Below are 21,106 nucleotides of genomic sequence, written 5' to 3' on the forward strand. Positions count from 1 at the left end.
AAGATCACGCTCTGTGCGCAGTTGGCTGGCATTACAGAACAGTTTGTGTATGTGCACTCAGGAATATGATTGGGAGTTCAGATGTTACCGGGACCAGTTACTTCTAATTCATCCCGGTTCGTATTGACATCTCATTTCTGCTTGCCTTGAAAAAGTCTGTAGGACGGAACGTGTCTGCAGCCAATGCGTCCTTTTTTGTACGAAAAGATTGGAAAATAAAAAGAAGAAAAATCTATTTGGTCTACTTAAGTACAACTTCTGTGGTTAAGTACCAGTGTCATTGTATGGACTACCTTTATGTGCCTCGGTACTTGTGTATATAAATAGGTTTTTCCCTAGAGTTTACTCTAGAGTTTACACCCTGCAAGTGGCTGGTGGGTTTGTTACCTTGAGAGCACCGCAACTTACTATCTGTAAACCATAATCTCTTCCGGAAAATAGCCCTAATAGAGGAGCATTCGTATAATGCAGAGCCACTTGTTTTTTGCTGTGCAGAAGAGAAAGGATCGTTTAGCAGCAGCATGAAGTGTTCCTTTTGTATAACTCCTAAACATGGGATCACAGTTGGACCTGTAGTTAGGTTGCATAAATGTCAAAAGTGAAAGAAAATCTTTGGTGCCCTACCTGTTTTAACCAAGCTTTCTGGTGCATTGACCTTTTGATGTCTAACCTTCCTACAGACCTGATCATTTCCCTTTGTTGAACGATTTCCTGTACCTAACTCTGTCTGTGGTCCAATGGCTGAACCTGTTGAGGAAGCTGTGCTCGAGCCAGGGGGTCCAAGTCCAGGTGGTGGCAAGAGAGGGGCCAGCGATCATGAAAACATCAGCGAAAACGGACAGGTGGTCAAAAAGTTTAAGAGCAATGTAGACCTTGAGAGTGAACAGAGCAAGAAGTACCCCAAGAAGAAGGTTGCGCTGTTGGTGTCGTACTCCGGAAAGGGCTACCATGGGATGCAGGTACGGGCCTGTTGCTAGTGACTGGGTTGAGGTTACCCATCCGGTTACTGTCCCTCCTCTTAATTTCTTTCTGACTTACTGGTCTCCCTTTTACTTCCTTTTCCCCCTCACATTTGTGTCCTGCATCTATTATCTTGAATTAATAATAGGCACATCATAACTAGGTTATCATGCACCGCATGTACCAGCTGCCCCAAATGTCTTCATATAACCTGCAGGTCACATGATTTTATTTCACTAGATACAACCCAGCATTTCAACCTTTTGTATTCAAAGGGGCTATTATGTTGGGTAATAATGACCCCTCCGATATGAACACAACAGGGCAATTCACTTTGTGCTGTGCGTGGAACCTAAATAAAAATGGCGAAGGAGTCCGTGTTCTGTCTGTCTACAAACAGGCCTGGTCACGTCCGATGGACATTCGGTCCCGGCGCATGGGGCAGTAATCATCTGTAGCAAGTGACCTGCATGTGCACCAATCAAACCTGGTTTGATTGCCAATCACAATCTTCCATCCTCCCTTCATAAACATGTTTAACAATTTCAAACTGAAACATGAATTAATATGCGGAAAAATAATCTTCACGTTAAATTACAATCGTCCTTTTTTTTCTGTTTATTTTTTTTTCACTCCATGCTTCCACTGCCAGAGGAACATTGGCTCGTCCCAGTTCAAAACCATCGAAGACGAGCTGGTGCAGGCCTTGGTGCGGTCAGGTTGCATTCCAGAAAACCACGGTGAAGACATGAAGAAAATGTCCTTCCAAAGATGTGCCCGGACAGACAAGGTGAGGAGTGGTCGTGATCTGGGAGAATTTTATAACATTGGCTAGGCAATTTCTACATTTTGTGTGCCACAAACACGCCAGTGTTATTGTCCATATTTGTGTTTCCCCTAAAACAGCGGTTCTTAACCTTTTTGAATTCTGGGGACCCCCATTGAATGACTAGTTGACACTAGGTACCACGCCTAAGCAATTTTTAAAATTGGACACTCAAAACAATACACACAAGTACAGATAAAAGTATAATTATAACAATACACAAAATATTAAATATTTTGTTTAATATGCAGCAAAAGATGCACAAAAATCCAGTTTTAATTTTAATGCAAAAGGTTGAATGCGTAAAAATGTGGGTTTATTTCTGAAATACAACGCAATATGATAGGCTCAAGAATATTGCTCTTAATGTATACTGTCTGTTTCGGTGCACTCTAGTGCTTTAATTGAGGTCACCAATTGCCCATAGTACTGTCTGCTGTGCTTGAGCTGGTCCCACTAGTAAAGCTAAGAATACCAACTTAATTTTTAGCTAGCAATTTCAAATTCCTTCACGTTTTCATAATATCTTTCCATTGTCTTTTATGGATATGTAGTTTAAAAAAGTAAATTATGTTAGCAGATTAATAAACAGTCTCCGACCTCCAGGGGTCCCACGGACCCCAGGTTAAGAACCATTCGCCTCAACAGTCTGGACCTGATGTATTTTTACTCTGCCACTTTGAGCTTGCCCCTAGAATGTGTAGGAAGAGGTGCCACAGTTGGCATAGTGACCCTCTGAATTAGGTTTTGTACCTCACTTCTGATTCCACTGGCCAGTATGAAAATCCACTAAGTTGCATAGACTGGATTCCATCGTACCTTCTATGTCACTGTTTATCCTTGTAAGGTGATACTGGTTATGATGAACAACTACTGCCTCTTTAGCTGTTCAAGAACCATGTTTTACTCTGTTTTGCAGCTCCTTGTTTGTGATCCAGATCATACACTGTGAGAAAAAGAAAGGAAGACAAGAGGAGATAATAAGCAGAAAAATAGAAAAAAATGAATTGAAATGCACAGAAAATGTACACGCTGGTCAGCTGTCAAAACCTTTTATCGCTGCTTTCACCCCACAATCGGGATCAAAGTTATGTCTGTGCAAATTCTCCCCGTGACAATCTCTATTGTGTGAAGTTGTAAGCATTTAGAAATGCAAACGCATGAAAGTAGCACTGAATTAGGTTAAACAGACCATTTTGGTATTGAGTGACACATGAGGGAGCTATCGAAAGAGCAGGAGATGTTAACACAATTGTGTTATTGTTTTGTGTTTTTTTCATTGATTATGAAATAACAGAGCCTGTCTGTTGCAGGGTGTCTCAGCAGCAGGTCAGATTGTGTCGTTGAAAGTCTGGCTCATTGAAGACATCGTCGAGAAGATAAACTCTCACCTTCCTACTCATATTCGCATTCTGGGTAAGAAGTGTCGAGCGCAGTTGTCTCATTCTGTGACCACCTAAGCACAATTTAAATTTAAGGTTTAGCACCGAAAGATAATTGGCGTGAATATGGAGAAAACCAAATCTGAACCTCTTTGAACCCCAGTTCTCCTCTCTGAGCCTGAAGATGTACTCTCGTATAGTGTTTAATCCCTGCTCTTGGGCTCACTCGCAACATCTGTCATCGTTTCACTTGTGTTCTTAAGGCAGCATCACAAGTGCCAGGCATAGAAAAGTACAAACAAGTGTTGCACTGTCTCTGTAGACTTGTGGTCCTGTTGTGGTGGATGGTTTTCTCTTTTGTATTTTTTATTTCATTCTTTAAAAAACAAAATTGTAATGAGTTAATTCATTGGCCCTGGAACTTATTCAGCAAAGTGACGACTCTCACTTTGACTTAGGGGTGCGGGTTCTGGCTTTGGCCTGAACTCATTCAAAGTCCCTGGACAGACCATGATGATAGAAGAGCTGCTGCAAGAAGCAGGTCGTTTATATCCATCATCAAACTGAAAGGAGAGTAATAAAGACAATTAACCTGGATAAATACATTCCATCTGCATGCGGGGCAAACGACTTGAAAGAGACCGGTTATAAGGGTGATTTGTTTTGTGGAGGTGTAGGAAAATCAAACCTTGGATGCCCATAATCAGCCCAATCTGCCTGTTTACAGTGTGCTGTAAGCAATGCCCTCTCTAAGCTAGTTTTCCAAATACAGACCTAGACATTAGTTCTGTTACGCAACGATCCCCCTAACACGAGGTGTATACATATCCCCCCCCCCCCCCCGTAATCATTATCCTTGGTTGTTGGCCGATGAGTTGACTATGAAACCGGTGATTTCGCTAGGTTTGTCTGTTCTAGTTGCCACATATAACCCAAAAATAATGACTCTCACAAGATCTGCTGGGTGCCACAGTTGGATCCTTATTACACTTGACCCCGATACGTCGGGGGGGCCTGCAAGAGTCTATCACTTGCTACAGAGAAATGAGAGTGACATCATTGCCGCTAAGATAACCGGCTCACGATGAACAGGTCAGTCTTTCAAGGGACATACATTTTCAAATTTGTATTTGGTTCTGTAATCCCTCAACAATTTTGGAATGAGTCCCTACACTTTTCTGGTGTTCTTGATGCTTCCCTTGGTACTGGCTGCCTCCAGTGTCTCAAACCAATAATAGACTCTTTGGCTGGAAGGAAAGCAGTAAGGCACAGATGGAACCCAGTGACCTAGTGCAAAGGTCTAATCCTTTTGTTTTTCTCAATGTCCCACCCTGATGCACAAGCAGGCACTGCATCGCTGGTTGCTAGCCTGTTTCTTGATACATGGCTGCGTGATAGACCCGTTGAAGGCCTATCTTCTATGGCGTGGAGAGGTTATCACCCTTGCCTTTTCTCACCCACCTGTAGTTGTACTAGCTCTTTACTTGTGACCTGCTATGTATCGCCAAATTACTGCCTTTAAGGAGTGTAGTGGATCCGGCTTCCAAGTAACTTTGCTTCATCACCAGTGCTCAGCCATCGCTGCATAAATGGTGCGGAACCCAGAAGTCCCCCTTGAATTCTCCCACTGGTGGCTCAGTCCCACCGAATTACTATGTTGTCTAGCCATGTTTTCCTATAAGGTTAGATTGGATTGCTTTTCCTGTACCTACGTATGCCAGGTTGGGGCCTTCTGGCAGACATCACTCACCTGGGTTTGAGGGCACGGTGTACGGCAGAAGTCTAGTACCTCAGGTCTGCTGACTCAGCTGTCCGCCTCAGAGTGTAACGCTAGTGATACCCTGGATCTTTTTCCTCATCCAATTACAACACTCCCTTTCGGGCACATACAATGTAATCTGCCTGCAATCTCTCACTAGCCCTTTCCTTCATGACCACTATACTCAAAACACAAATTTACAGCATCTGCTTATGTATGCAGACATGTATAATTTGATTATATGTATGTATCTAATTTAGATGGGTGTATTTCTATGTACAAATATATGGAAAAATCGATCAGGTCCATTATAAATAAACAATGGCCAATAGTGTTAACTGACTCTACTTTAGGCCTGATTCTCCCTAAAGAAAAAAAAAATGACAAAGTTTTGTTGTTTTATAAACCGAAACAATGGTTCCTGTGGGGAAATGTAAAGGAATGTGATACTAATATCCGCAATCGCAATACAGGTAAGGATTGCGTCGATATCGGGAGAAAAAACATATGCAACTCAATATTCTGTAATAAGTTATTTATGTAGCTCTAAATGCAATTTTTACAAGACGACAGTGCAAAAGTGTCCCCAGTGAACATGGAACCTCTAAAAAAAAGTAGTGACATATTTGTGACGTATACAATTGGTTTCCAACATTTATAAAAGTCGACCATCAGAGGAAATGAATAATGAAAACGACGTCCTTATATAATAATAGGGGCTGGGAATATGGTTCGCTTTGCTATCGGCGGCGTTTCGACCCCTAATGCAATGAGGAGTCTCTTCAGGACCTAATGATCTAGGGACATCTAAAAGTTTCGTTGAGCATTTTCAATGAACAACGCACTAGTCAAAAGAAGCCCTGAAGTAATTCCAACAGGTTTATTGGTTTTCTGCCAGAAAGGGGTTCTTCAAATGCAGTTCTTGCAGGGCTTACCGATTTGGAATGAATTCTGTGAAATATAATACACCATTTAAACCCAGACCAGTTGAACTACAGGGACTCTACACTTGTAGAATAGATCTATCTGGTCATGTATTAGAATGCACTTGTGGACTTTGGTATGTGGGAAGTACCAAGCTACAAGTGCATGTCAGGACCTCTATCTAAAGTGCTGTGTGTTTAAAATGCTTTAATATAAAGTGCAAATACATGGGAAAATCCTCAGCAGCTTGTTCTATAAATAATATATTCACTCAAATGTATTAATCACATAAATAATCCAGAAATTTCATATTATTTACACCTTATACATAGTGTCCAATTCTCTCAAATTGAAGAGCCTCTAAGAATAGGAGTGGGAACTTAATTGATTATAAAAATTATGTAGATCTTTGTTGGCGTTAAGGCCTTTCGGAGTTTTGGAATCAAGTTCTAAAATATAGCAGGATTCTACCGATCGTAATCATTTTTTTACGGTTACCCCCTCTTCATAGGACCGGGATTGTGTCGATGACAAAATACTTCAAACAATTAAGTTGTGATTATGCACTTGTTCAGAGCGGCGCGCCACCGAATATGAAGGATCAGTGACCATTTGGCCCTCACGTGTTGTAAAATCCTGACATGCACTTGTAGCTTGGTACTTCCCACATACCAAAGTCCACAAGTGCATTCTAATACATGACCAGATAGATCTATTCTACAAGTGTAGAGTCCCTGTAGTTCAACTGGTCTGGGTTTAAATGGTGTATTATATTTATATTTAACAGTATTCATTCCAAATCGGTAAGCCCTGCAAGAACTGCATTTGAAGAACCCCTTTCTGGCAGAAAACCAATTACAGGTTGGAATTATGTAGCAATGGAGGACAAAATTATTCTTCAGTGTTGACTAAATTATGCAGCAAAAAAGCTGCAGCATAATGCTCTATATTTTCTGATACTTTATTATTTTTACATATGCTGTCTGCAAATATTTTGCTTTATTAGTAGCAGTGCATCATACAAATGCAGCAGTGAGAAGTGTGATCAGTCAATTTTTGCAAAGGGCTGTCCACTTCGCAGAAACACAAGTCACGTTTGTTTATAACTTTTGATCCGTTTGAGCTACAAACAATTTATTAGTTAAAATCGTTAAATTATGCAGCAGGTGATGCATTATGTGGCAAATATGGCAGAGCCATAATTGTATAGAAAACATTTGCAAACTGGGATATTTTGCCATTCATGTTTGAACTGCTTTTGTGGAAAAAGGGAGAAGTGCTGATGACAAACTCCATGGCTTGGAGACAAATGGCTTGTGCTTCCACATTTAAGCGTATTTTGGACATTCTGTGATTGGAAACAAATCCCACTCTGTGAATGTATTTTAATGTCAATAACTCATATTAAACCTTAAATAAACATGTATCCATTGGCTGAATTAAATAGCGTAATAAGCTGTAGTTGGGTAGTAAAATGCCAAACACTAAAAATGTGAATGATTTTCTCATTCTGGCCACACCTCTGACTCCGCCCACTGACTCAATCCTCGGGTTGTTCCTGCCCCCTGATCTCTGCCCACAGTTCCCCTACTTTTTTACCCGCACTTCGACCACTGCATATTCCCCACTTTTCTAAAACAGGTTGGGCGTGCTATTTAGCCAGCTAAATCACATATAGTTGAAGGATCAGAGAATGAGCATTTCACCAACCCAAGATAATCATAAAAGAGATAGTTGAGCCCCCTGCCACAGGATGTTCATTCGCAGATGACTCCGAGCTGAATAAATTATGCTTGGCTACCCAGCCTTTGAGGATGGCCGCTTAAAACCTATGTTAATCCTTCATTCAGTTCACTCAAGTGACCCACTCAAAGTTGTAGATGGACTGAAACACAAAACACATCCTGCACAAAACCTTAGAATGTGGTCTGAAGTAAATCCTGGCTGCAACAATTTAATTTTAAATCTCAGGCAGCTCTCAGCAACACAAGACTACTCTATTCACATGTGTGCACTATGTAGTTGTTGGTTACAGTCACATGCTGTGCATACATTTAACATGCTGTGTACACTAACTCAGTAGTGTACATTCTAATCCATGTAGAACATGCTTTAATAGAGCTGTAAGAAAATAGATATTACCACAAAATGTATACAAACAATTCAAATTTAAAGCATTGCTGTATTGTTTGTTAAAAGTTTACAGAAAATGCATCATTGTGTATAAAAAGGTGTTGGCATGAGAATTGGAAAAAAATGTTGCAGAAGAGAAAAATTACAACTCTTTGGATTATTTTTTTAGCTTGTTTCTTATATGGCACTTCATAAAGCACTTGTGTTTCTAAACGGTGGGAATAAGATATGCTACCAGCAGGAGTAATCCAATTATTTTACTTCCTATCCCTGATTTTATGATTTGTACACCTATTATTTTTGGACCGCAGGGCAGTGCACGTATATATAATCTTTATTTCGATATAACACAGATATCTTTAAAAGAGATTACAAAATCAATATTAAAAGAAAAAAAGAAAACAGCTATTTTAAAATACAAAGAGAAAAGGAGAAAACGAGCAGCAGCTCAATTACCATGTTTGAAGTAGAAATTTTCCACATCTTTGATCAATAATTCAAGACTTAATAACAAACGTTTAAAAAAACTGTTCAGACATTTTTGATGCACTAGTTATAAAAATACAGCATGCGTATTAAAAACTGAGCAGTATCCTAAAAAATAGAGTTTAGTGTATTGGCATATCCAAGTACAAAGCATAATAATCATTCCTATACATCATCCCTACATTTTTTTTGTTAGCTAGACTCTTTTTTTGCATAGAGTACGGTATGCACGCTGAATTAAATTAGTTAAACCCAGATTTAGGGCTGTATTTTCGGGATTCAGGGTCGCGATGATGGCTTGCCTACAAGTCCGAACGCCCAGCCTGTTCCACTCAGCTTTGAGTTTACACCTACGTTGGAGGTTGAAAGCTGGGCAGAGACAAGCCACATGTAACAGAGTTTCAGCTGTCTTGCCACACCCTCTGCAGATTGTATTTTCTGTCGCGCGTCGCCAGGGGGGCAGATCTTGCAGGAAATGCCAGTCACCCATTCTAATTGCCATAAAACTGCGTTTTAAATATAATGAGTATGTACAGGACAAGTAAGTTGCAGGGGCTACACGTCTATATGAATTTACAAGGGCCCAAGCATGACTGCGTTTGGTAAAAAGTGCTTTATCCCTTATTAGAGAACTCAATCTCACACATTTTTTGATTCCAGATTTAAATGCTGCCCGACTAGGGTTGAGGGCCCATAGCTCACTCACCGACATTTGGTGGATATAGTCTTTAAAAAGACGACCAAACGTACCTCCGGGGGTTTTTTGGGTGATTTCCAGCCAAACTAAGGATTCTAATGTGCCTGGGTCCGCTTGCTTCAATTTATGACAGAGATTTAAATATGTGCCCATGTTAGAAACCTCATAATTCAGTATCCCCAGTTCTAATCTTACCTGGGCGGGGGATGCAGAGTTTGGCAAGTGGAGTACCTTTTTGTAGATTTTAGTTGTATGTTGATTTAGGGCAGTGTTCAGCTTGCCCCTAAATATCTCTATACCGTATGATAGAGTGGGGCCAATTTTTGCTCTCAGAACTTCTAAGAGTGGTAAAAGAGTTGGGCCAGAGATGTTTTTCGAGAGCTTTGCTAATGAAACCGCAAGGGTCATAGCTTTAACTGCAATCTCATTACGGTGTTTAATAAGATTAGCCCTAGAGTCCAAATGGACACCTAGGTACTTATACGAGTGTCCTACAGAAAGGCTTATGTTATTGTAAGACCATCCTCCTGTAGTAAGCAGTTTCCGACCAAATGGGACGACTTGAGTTTTCTTTAGATTTACCTCTAGTTGGTTCATGGTTGTATAGATGTACAATTTGTCAAGGAGTCTTTGAAGGCCGACCCTGGTGAGGCTAAAGAGGACTAGGTCATCGGCGTATAAAAGATTACTTAAGGCCGAGCCTCCTACCTTTGGGGGGTGGCTGTTAATTCCGTCCAATGTAGATGACAGATCCGCTATAAACAGATTAAAGAGCATGGGGGCCAGCACACTTCCCTGCTTCACGCCTCTTGACGTCAAGATTTTCCGGGAGAGATGCGTGCCGGACCCCAGCCTAACCCTGACCCAAGTTCTGGAGTGAAGTTGTATAATTGCCTCCAATAGTTTATCGGGGATCCCCCATTTCCTCAGCTTTGCCCATAAAGCAGCCCTCGGAACCCTGTCAAACGCTGCTTTAAAGTCGACAAAACAGCAAAACACAGTTCTAGATGTGGAGAGTGCTTTGTCGACGATGGTTGACAGTGCTAGTAAATTGGTCGATGTCCCAGAGTTAGCAATAAAACCTGTTTGATTAATTGGTATCAGTTTATGGTCCTTTGCCCATAGCCTCAGCTCCTCCAACAGGAGACCTGCGTAATGCTTCGCCTCAATATCCAGCAATGCGATAAGTCTATAATTATTGGGAGAGGCACGGGAACCTGATTTATAAATGGGTTGGATTATTGCACCCCGCCATGAATCTGGGATTGTTGCAGTTCTCAGAGCAAAGTTAAAAAGATTTGTCAATGGAACTGACCAGAGTGCCACATCAGAATTAAACAAGTTCTGTGGCAGGCCGTTTGGGCCCAGGGCTCCATCTAATCTTGCTCTTGACACAGCAGTAGCAACCCTTTCTTGTGACATCTGAAGATCCTCATTGTCGGTGTCTAAGTGCTCTATCAAGATGCCCTGCTTATTATAGTCTGTTGCTTTCACTCTTGCGGGGCTGCCTCCTATAGCACCTAGACATTCTGGGGAGCTAAGATGATCGGTAAGAAAGGCAACCCAATCAGATTCTTGAATGTTGGAAGATCCAAAGCTCAATGGGCTCGAATTGAACTGATTGATTAGGGCCCAGAATTTTCGTGAGTTTCGGCTCTTACTCTCGCACACTAATTTACACCAGAATTGATTATCATGTATCCGTTTGTCCTTAGTGATCGCCAGCCTGAATGATTTTTGGGCTGCCTGATACTGTTTTAAGCATTCGCTGTTCCCTGGCATTTTTGCCAGTAGTCGCAAGGCATTGTTTCTGGCTTTCTTAAGTGCCTTCGAGTGTTGTGAGAGTGCAAACTGGCGTTGAAGGGATCTCCTTGGGAAGGGCTGATTTTTTGAGAAAAGGTCAATCAAATGTGAGCAGAGCATAGACCATGTCGCTATCTGGGAGACATCCTGATCCATTCCACTTCTTATAATCTCCATGCTTACATGTAAGATCTTTGGGCTAATGTCTTCGCTCCATCTCAGGCACTTTAGGTTTTCGGAGTATATTCCCCTGCTGGTTAAGAGTGCAGATTTATGCTTCACTGGTTTTGTTTCGAGAGCTATGACCTGGGGCCGATGATCACTTTCAGTTCGTGGGTGTATACTAAAACTGACCAGACATTGAAGCAAAGCTGAATTGCAAATGGAATAATCCAAATAGGATCGTTTCTTCCCATTTGTCCAAGTCCAATTAGGGGGGGTATCGCCCACCGACCTTCCATTAATGACCAGGTAACCTGCGCTGTAGAAACGCGTCACACAGATGTGTCCCAGACTGCAGTAGGCTTGATTTGCCGGTTTGGTTTGTGGCTCTGCCTCATTCAAGGGAAATAGAAAGGGCCCCTCAGTTTGTTAGCTGCCCCTGGAATAGATTGGTATTAAAATCCCCAGTGACAATGCAGTCTGAGTTAGGGTACTCCGTGGCTAGGTCACTCATAATTTCCGTTAATCGAACCAGATGTGCTTTCTTTGTGCGGGTGTTTGGATTGATATACACGTTTAGGAAAATGAGTGAACGTTGTTCACGCCATAAGTTGATTTTAGCCCCGAGCAACCAGTCTTCATCCAATTTTAGTTGTGTTATTGGGCCTTTTAGATTAATTGATATGTATAGTGACAAGCCACCTTTTGAATGACCATACCGGCTATCCCTCTGTGCTGGTTTCCATAGGTTAATATAGCCGATAACAGGGCAGCCTTGAGAGGCCCAAGTTTCTTGCAAAGCTATTACTGCATGCTTACAAATGAAGTAGTGGGTGTCAAAGTTCATAATTTTCTGTTGAAGACCACTGATGTTCCAGGAGCAAATTAAAAAGGTGGAGTCTGCTTGCGGGTTGTGCCCCGTTGCTGGTGGTGATGTTAGAGGGCTTATATTTCCCATAGATTCTAGTGTTTGACCTATAGACTCTGAACCTTGTGGTCATTCTGATCCTTCAGTTGATAGGATAAGCTGGTAGCCAACTCTGGCCTTGGAGTAAAACGTCAGCAGAGTGCACGTGTGCAAAGCACCTCTGAGTTCATGTGCTATATGTATGTTGAATGTTTGGTAAATTCACAGCCACGCTGTGCAAAAAGTGCAACTTGGCATAAATGTCAAAGGCTCCGTATACGATGTGGGTGGCTTTACACCCCTACATGTTTTATTTTAAAAACATGACTGCAGGGTTGATCAGCAGCTGCATAACTTTTTTTTGACAAACGTAAACCTTGCTCGCACATTAAATAAGTTAAATGTAGCGTGTGCCTTACAGCTTTCATCCCTAAATGCATAATATTCAGAGGTGGGACATTCAGGTTGTGTTGAAATAACTTTTAATTAATAGCAGCACATAAAATGCCTTCTCGCATTGGCTGATGGCCGCTTTTCATTGACATAGATGGAATTAGCTTTAAACAGAAAATGTATGGATCTTGTTATAGAAAGAAGATACAGATTTAATTCTTGGGACATTTGACCAATTAGTAAAAATCTAATCTAATTTATTTGATTTGTTTGTTTATTTTTGCTCCTTAAACTGGGTCTTAACAGACGAGTTCAAGCAGCCCAGGACTCTCTAGCAATCTGACTTCGTCCTGCTTTCCGAGCACGCTCCTCCATGGGTTTGAGCTGCTGTCTGTTGGTTAGAAAGATTCCCCGCTTGTGGAGAGAAGAGGAAGAGGGTGCCATGGACATCCATCACCCAAAGACACTGGATGGCCTTTGACTTCCTCCTCACATTGTACAGATCCAGCCCATTGGAAAAAAAGGACCTTTGACGTAGGGACTTCTCCAGCCTCACCGGCTCTCGTTACAAGGAGCAGTAAAATAGATGAGTTGATTACTGGAAAGAGGCTCCTTTTGAAGTAGAAGGGGCAGGAGCTGGTTAGAATAGACCACCCCGGGGAGTGGACAAAAAGATAAGCAGACTGAAGGGTGATCTTGACTAAAGCTTTCCGCAGCACTTTGGGTGGGCAACTTGAGAAAGTCATTTAGATGGGCTCGTGGAGCACCCCTACCCACTACTGGATTACTGCTATCGATTAGGATGCCTGTCCTCTATAAATCTCAGCGCTGATAGAATGTGGGGAACACAGGAAGAACCGCGGTCTGTGAGGAAGTGCCCCACTTTTTGCTGAATTGCTGATGTTCTTTGACTGAGTGTGCTCTGGGCTCCTGCTAATCAGGTACCCAGGGCCTATGTTCCTTCCCTAAAACTGCATTGACGCCTAAACCCACTTGGCATCTCTGGCCACAGGTCAGCCCCTGGTAAGTGGTACCACAGGTACCCAGGGCACTGTGACCAGAGAAGGCCTCTAAGGGCTGCAGCACTTATTGTGCCACCCTTAGAGGTCCTGTACCCTGACACTCGCACACTGCCTTTGCAGGCTGCGTGTCTTGGTGCAGAACAAAGTCAAGAGTCAACATGGCACACATCCCTGTGTGCCATGCTCACAAACCACTGCCCTGGCATACATCAGTCACCCCTCTAGCTGTGTCCCCTATGCCAGTGGTGAGGGTACAGGTGCATGAGCCCTGTACCCCTACAGTGTCCAAGTCCATTCCTGGCCACTGTAAGTGCAGTGCTGCCATTGAGTATATGGTGCTGGGAGTTTGTCATTACGAACTCCACAGCACCATGATGGATACACTGAAGACTGGGAAGTTTGGTATCAGACTTCTCAGCACATTAAACCCACACTGATGCCAGTGTGGGATTCAATGTAAAATGCACAACAGAGGGCATCTTAGAGATGCCCCCTGAAACTCGACCAACTTCTAGTGACCTGACAGAGTGGCTGCCTAGGCTGCCACGACCAGACATGTTTCTGGACCCCTGGGTCAAGAGCTGCTGCTCTCGGGGGCCTTAAACAATGCACATCCTGGGACAAGCTGCCAAGCCTCCTCACCCAGGATGGCCAGGGTTCACGAAGAGGAAGCTTCAAGGGCATGCCGCCTTTGTGAGCCTCTCCAGACCATTTGCTGCTTTCAGCAACTGGTCCCCACTGGTTCTACCCCCCACTTTGAGCGGGAGAACCGTCGGGAAAACAAGGGAGGAAGAGAGGTGTGCCCACCTCTGCCAACTCCACCCCTCAGGTGGGGGAGGGAAGGTGAAGTACAACCTCGAGTCCCAGCCGTCTTGAGGATGGGGGGGAACCAGCCAACGAGGGACAGGCTCCTGCCCCCCTCCCACTGGGCAGAATAGGGGTTGTACCCACCCCAGGGAAGAGACCCATTGATCCCTGCCCTTTACCTACCTGTAACGCCCCTAAATTTAGTATTTAGGGGGCACCCTGAACCTTCCTTCCTCAGATCCAGAAACGACAAGGAAAGAAGATAAGAAGGACAAAGAGCCGTGCAGAGCTAACTAGAGGACGACGCCCACTGACGTGGCCCAGCCCTACAGGCCTGTCTCCCCTCAAACCTGCTCCTGCGAAATCCTGGTGTGTCCTGCAGCCAGCAACCTCAAAAACCCCGGAGGACCTGCCTGCCTTCACTTCAAAGACTGAATCTCCCGTGAACACCAGACTTGTTCAAACTGCAGCTTCTGGTGCCAGCCAGAGACCGTGAATCCTGCCCACTCTGCAGCCGCTGAACCCGGCCAGAGCTCGAGTGGAAAAACACCACGAGGAGGTCACCCCGGCGATCCTGACCTGCCTCAAACCTCCAGCCGATGCCTGCAGCCTAAATCCAGAAGGCCCCCCTAACCGTGACCAGGAGCTGGTAAGAAGATCCGACCCCAAAAGGCACCCCTGTACCAGACGCCCCAAGGCCTTGTGTGCCCCAACCGACTGTGCCTAGCCAACCGTTAACTTCCCAACTTACCTCTCCAAGTGGTGGTCGCACCCAGAAGCCCTTCGTCTCCCTGCCTGCAGTGCTTTTGCAAACCGGAGGTTCTCCATAGCAAACAGGGCGCCGTCGTCAAAACAGCACTCTGCACCCAGCTGCCACAGTGCCGCTGAGGGTGCACCTTTGGTGCTACTTTGTTTCCCCATTTGTCCTGACCGTCACCCTAGGAGCTTTGCTCCCACAACCCAGTGCCCTGCTTGCCAGCAGCCACCAACCGGAGGCCCCCTATCCCCCACTGGATAACATCGGGACTCTGCACCCTGCCGCCCTAGTGGCGCTGAGAATGTAACAACAGTGCATCACTGACCCTAGGAGACCCCTGAGTCTAACCCCAGAACCTTATCTCCCACAGTCGTTTAATTACCTGTGAACCATTAACCTGTTTTCCTTTCATGGGATAACATTGACACTTCTGCTCCAAAAAGTTTTTAAGTGTGTAGTTTTGAAAACTACAAATATTCTTTAAAAATCATGCGAATAACCAAAACGTAATTACTTACTTGTTTCTAGGAAATGTCCCAGTGCTGAATCTAGGTATGCAGCACTGAGTTAGAAAAGTAACGTAAAAAGTAACTTACCTGCAATTTACTGAAAAAGCCTATTCATTCCAATTTACTGTATTTGCTAAGTGTTGCATACTACTGCTCACCTGTAAATCAAACAAAGTACAATTTCTATTGCATTTTCAAACTGTTCTATATCCAGTAACTTATTACTGAAAAGTATTTCATGCTTACCTGTACCAGGCTTGCTTGGTTCTAAAAATAAACAGTATATTTTTATACAAAAACAATTGGCCTAGAGTTCAGTTCTTGAGTGTGTGAATTCATTTGCTGACTGGTGTACATCAAATGCTCAACACTGTCCTCTGATACTGCCTTACTGCTCGATCAAGCTACCACTATTAGAGAGTAAGGTTCTATCTAACTTAAACCTCTGCCTACCTCTGGGGACACTATACACACTATACCTCATTTTAGTGTGGTATATATAGAGCCAGTTTCTTACACTGTCGCAGCACCTGTCTGCATGTGGAAGGACGGAGGATTTGAATCCTGCTTTCTTTAGCACCCTTGTTCTGAAAGCAGTTGTAAAGGACCAGCAAAGCGGACCTTTACATGAAAATAATGGACTAAATGCATCTTGAAAGACACATCCAGTAACCAGTAGGGACTGGATTTTAGTTGGCACCTTGCTGAAAAAGAGATTTGAATAAACTGCTTAAGGGGAGGTAAAGTGCTGTCTTGGAAAAGAGCAGCAGGCTTAGTGTGAACTGGACTTATAACTGTGATGCAAAGAGTGTAGGTGTGGAGCCGGCCTTCCCCAAGAAAGTGGATGTGGAGCCAGCCTTCCCCAAGAGAGTGGGTGAAGGGCCTCCCTTTCCCTGAAAATCTATGCCACAGTGTCTACCGCCTTGTACCTGAGAGGTGGGGAAAACCTAGGGAATTAAAGCAGTCACATTTGCATTCAGGTATATGTTTTGGAACCCGGACATTCGCAAGAGGGGGAAGCACAGTCAGAACTTTCCTAAAACTGATCTTGCTTGGTCCCAGTGCTACAAAACTATACTGCTCATGCTCTGCTGACAGCTAGTGACTGTTTATTGGGAAAAGCACAACCAAGTCACCGTCGTGCTGCCATTCATACAAAGGGTGCTTTAAGGGTCAATACGTTTTCAGATTTGCGTTTTACATCTCTCCAAACTCGTACATCAGATTAGCCTTATTTATGTTCCATTATTTGATTGGCTACCTTTGTGGGACTCTTCTAAATCCCACTTCAAGGCATAGGTCTCTTTCCGTCATAGTTTATCAGGTGTATTCCCTACAGTACCATTACTAGATTTAATTGTACTATGATCTACCGACAATTATTTGATGATTTTGCCGATGTGAAACCACAACATAGAAGAGGGACTGTGTACATGAAATGCGGTAAACCTATTTTCACTTGTGATCCCACATTTTCATTTATTTGTTGTATTGTCTTCCCCCTCCCTATCGCTCCACCTCCAGCGTTGGCCTTCACGGAGGTGTGTTAGCAGCCCTATGATGAAGCATGACACAGTTTACTGTGTGTGAGGGCAGTTTTAACATTCCTGTGTGATTCCCCCACTCTTTTGGTTTATAGCATTTCATGTACACAGTCCTTCTTCTATGTTGTGGTTTCATAGTTGTTGAAGGAGGTCGAAGAGGGACTTAATCCTCCTACCCCTCATTTTCAGTGTGAGTTGATTTTGTCGATGTGCGTGACTAGAATCCATTGATTTTGAGTTTCTTGGTTTATCGTGTCCACTGAGGATTTTTTTCTCCTTTTGGCTTAAAAGAAGCATTAAATGTAATAAAGACGAACATGTAACATGATATATCTTTTTTTCCTAAATCTACAAACCAGGATTATCATTTATTTCCATTAATTTAAAAATACATTAAGCATCTTGTTTGAAGAAGTATGTACTTCACAAACTGTATTTGCATATGTATTGCTTCTTACGACTGAATGGAAACACCAAGTACTGCCATATGGCATAACGTGACACAACTCAAACAGAAGTCTCTCTTCTCTTTCCAGGACTAAAACGTGTGACTGGTGGGTTCAACTCCAAGAACAAATGTGACGCGCGGACCTACATGTACATGATGCCCACCTTTGCCTTTGCCCACAAGGACCAGGATGTGCAGGATGAGTCCTATCGCATGAACCCAGAGACTCTTAAGAAAGTTAATCAGCTTCTAGCCTCTTACAAAGGGACACACAATTTCCATAATTTCACGTCGCAGAAAGGGGCCCTTGACCCCAGTGCCAAGCGCTACATCATGGTCATGTACTGTGAGGAGCCTTTTGTCCGAGAGGGCTGGGAGTTTGTGGTCATCAAGGTGAAGGGGCAGAGCTTCATGATGCACCAAATTCGCAAGATGATCGGACTGGTGGTGGCCGTTGTGAAAGGATACGCCTCTGAGGATATCCTGGAGCGCAGCTGGGGGCAGGAAAAGGTGGATATTCCCAAAGCTCCCGGTCTGGGCTTGGTCTTGGAGCAAGTGCACTTTGAGAAGTACAACCAGCGCTTTGGGAATGATGGGATGCATGAGGCCCTGGAGTGGGTCGTGGAGGAGGCCAAGATTGCAGATTTTAAAGAGGACTATATTTACCCCACCATCATACAGACTGAACGTGAGGAGAAGTCCATGGCCAGCTGGCTGGGCACCCTCCCCATCCACGACTTCAATGCCACTGCTTCTGGGGTCCAATCCAGTGATACCAAGGTATGGAATGACACTTCCTCAAATGCCATTTTGTTTGCAGTCCAGCAATGGCCGTCCACTGATTCAAAGTGCTAAACACATTTTGCTTTGGGAGAGCGTGGAAGGTGGTAAACTGGGACTTCTATTGTGTACATAATTATAGTTTTGTCTCCTCATTTGTTACATCACAACCAAACTTTATATTTAATTTTCATGCTATGTATTAGCTGCCTTTTATTCTGCATCCACTTCACTTTTTAGAATGCTGTCCCAACCTTTTAATATTTGTTCTTTACTTGCATTACCCATCATTCGTCTCACTCCCACTTTTTTGCTCACCTTTCAATTCCTTTTTTTGTCACCCCTTCCAGCCCTTGACAATCTTTTTCCTACTCTCGTCCCTTTAATTCTCTACTGTTTCCAGTACTTGCTCTGCCATTCCTCTTTGAACATCTGCCCTGCCCCTCCCTTGCGCCTCTCTGTACATTCTCCACTTTTCTCTATCACTGCATATAACATTTGCTCAACCCATTCCTCGCAGGCTGAATGTGAGGGTGCTTGAGAGGATGCAGTCTGGTTAGGGATGCTTCCAGTAAGCCATTGGGGGTGAAAGTAGGTAACCTGAATGGAGAGTAACGTGGCTGGCGCTTTTGACCCATGTACTAGTGTTCATCCTCCACATAGGCTCTACGCTTTCCTACAAGGGTGTGCGTGCCCTAGGGAATGCCCTTGTGGGCTGTTTCAGGATTGAAAATGTTCTCTTACATGCCCACATTAAGATCTCCTGCTCTGATGCCCTAAGGACTGTAAATGGACGGTCTTCCCACATATCCTTGAGGGGTCATTAAGGGCTATAAAAGAGAAATTCCCTTAAGTGAGTTTGAGTCCTATAAGGGGCCTTCAAGAAGAACCACACATTTTATTTAAATTCTGACTTTTAGTCACTTATGCTCTTTGTGTTTCCCCCCCCCCCCACCTGCCTCGACTTAAATATTTGTCTGTGTGTCTTTCACAAAACTTCAATCCGTTGCCCTCCTTCTTCCTATGTGCATCATGTCTCTCCCTTTTGGTGCTTCCTGGTTCCTTTGTTTTCTTTGCATTTTTCTCTTCTGTTCATCATGTCCCCCTCGCTTCTTTCTCCCTTTCTCAATATATCTCTTTTCCAACACATCTGAGTTTTTAATACTTCACCTTTCTCAGCTGCCCATCTGTTAGCACCAGCCTCCTTTTTCCTCTCTTCATCAATCTCCCTTTCTCTGTTGTTTTCTCTCCTGTCCTAATCTTTATTTTGCTCCTCTACTCCCTCGTTCATCCTGACTCCTACTGCTGTCTCTCTTTGATGCTCTCCCTCATACTTTTCCTCCATCTTCGCACCTCCCTTCCTTACTCATGTTCCTTCCTTTACATGTCCCCCTTCTACATTTTTCTCAATCTTCTTCTTTCACTCGCTACTTTTTCCAAGTCTTTGATCACTCTAGGGTATATTCCTCACCCAAACTGTTTCTTGTCTTTGTACTCTGCCCTTCCATCTGTTTGTCTCTTTCACTTCCTCTTCTTCGCGGGAAGCAGAGGCAACTCTGCCCAGAAGAGAGAATCACAACTGGAGATCTAGAGCCATTGATCAAAGGGATGGGTATATATCGGAGCTCACAAGGCTCAGCAGTGGCAATCCTTGCATCATTTGTTTTGTTGTCAAAACGTAAGGGTGAGGTATGTGCACAGATTCTTGTGTGAGGATTTGTTTGGCAGTTGATGAATCCACTGCTTCTAACACAAGCATCCTTGACTATCTGTAATATAGCACATGCTGTCAGTGGGATGGTGCTCATGTTTGCCTCCATAGATATTGATCTCTTAAACCTTAGAAGAAAGTTTGGGTTGAAAGCTGTCTCTACAATGTCCCCTGTGTACCGCTAGGAAGTTAACTACATTCTCTTTCCTTGCAGAAGAATAACGAGCCTGATGGCAGTGATGACGGGGGTGAGTCGGACTGATCATGGCTGCAACGGTTGCCTACCGTACTGCCCACCCTGTCTGAACTGTCCTCAATTATTTGGGGAGTTTGGCGAAGCTGCTGACTGTTTTTTTTACCAACTTGATCGAGAAGGGACCAAAATCCACTCCTGGTCCATCTGTCCACAGAAGCTCGGGTCTTGCACATCCCCCACTATCATTTTATAACTGGTATTCGTAACAGGCATCCAACCCTTAAAATCATTTATTGAAATCAATATTTATTAACCATATCTGCACCATAGGTTGACCATCTCATGTAGTAATTGGCCCAGCGTTGCCCGACTTGGTGAAAGCGTAGCCTACTCAGAAATGTACAGTGTGAGAGCACAGAAAGTCCTTAGTTTAATAAAAAACAAACAAGAGTAGGTTTTGTTTTACATTAAATCTTGTATATCTCACACTAATATGGCACATGTGGACTATGGACATCATCATTGCCTTTTTAATCCAAGGAGATTCTACCTGGGTATCATAAATGTTTTCATAAAGGTATGCTTTTTATTTCGACTTAATTTTGTGAGTGTTTCATTTGTGCAAGAAGCCTTCTTAAGAGTTAACAAAATGGTAGGATGTGCAGATAAAACTTAACCAACAAATAACAACCAAGTTGAATATATGAAATCTTAAATTTTTACCATCTTAGAGTCCAAAATCAGTTTGAACCTCCTTTCTCTGTCCAGTCATTGGGAAAAGGAATTTGAAAATGTATTTGTCACTGTCTGATCCTGGTATAGTCATTTTGTTTTTTTAATTTGTTTTCATTATTTTTTTTACTTACTAAAGAAAGGCAGCCTGGCTTTTACTTCTGTAAA

General features: G+C 43.2%; 1 protein-coding gene across 3 annotated transcripts in view; it reads left to right on the top strand.

Annotated features, from left to right (window-relative positions):
• PUS1 (pseudouridine synthase 1) overlaps positions 1 to 20,801 on the top strand; it is a 58,466-nt gene extending 37,665 nt beyond the window's left edge. For all 3 annotated transcript variants that reach the window (XM_085633405.1, XM_085633407.1, XM_085633406.1), the window contains exons 2-6: positions 681 to 959; positions 1,613 to 1,750; positions 3,100 to 3,202; positions 17,608 to 18,299; positions 20,225 to 20,801. In XM_085633405.1, the coding sequence (XP_085489531.1) occupies positions 738 to 959; positions 1,613 to 1,750; positions 3,100 to 3,202; positions 17,608 to 18,299; positions 20,225 to 20,272 (1,203 nt within the window). In that variant the 5' untranslated portion in view covers positions 681 to 737 and the 3' untranslated portion in view covers positions 20,273 to 20,801. The remainder of the gene's footprint in view (positions 1 to 680; positions 960 to 1,612; positions 1,751 to 3,099; positions 3,203 to 17,607; positions 18,300 to 20,224) is intronic.
• The last annotated feature ends 305 nt before the right edge of the window (positions 20,802 to 21,106 follow it).

Source organism: Triturus cristatus, chromosome 11 (genome assembly GCF_964204655.1).
Source record: "Triturus cristatus chromosome 11, aTriCri1.1, whole genome shotgun sequence".
NCBI classification, from domain to species: Eukaryota; Metazoa; Chordata; class Amphibia; order Caudata; family Salamandridae; genus Triturus; species Triturus cristatus.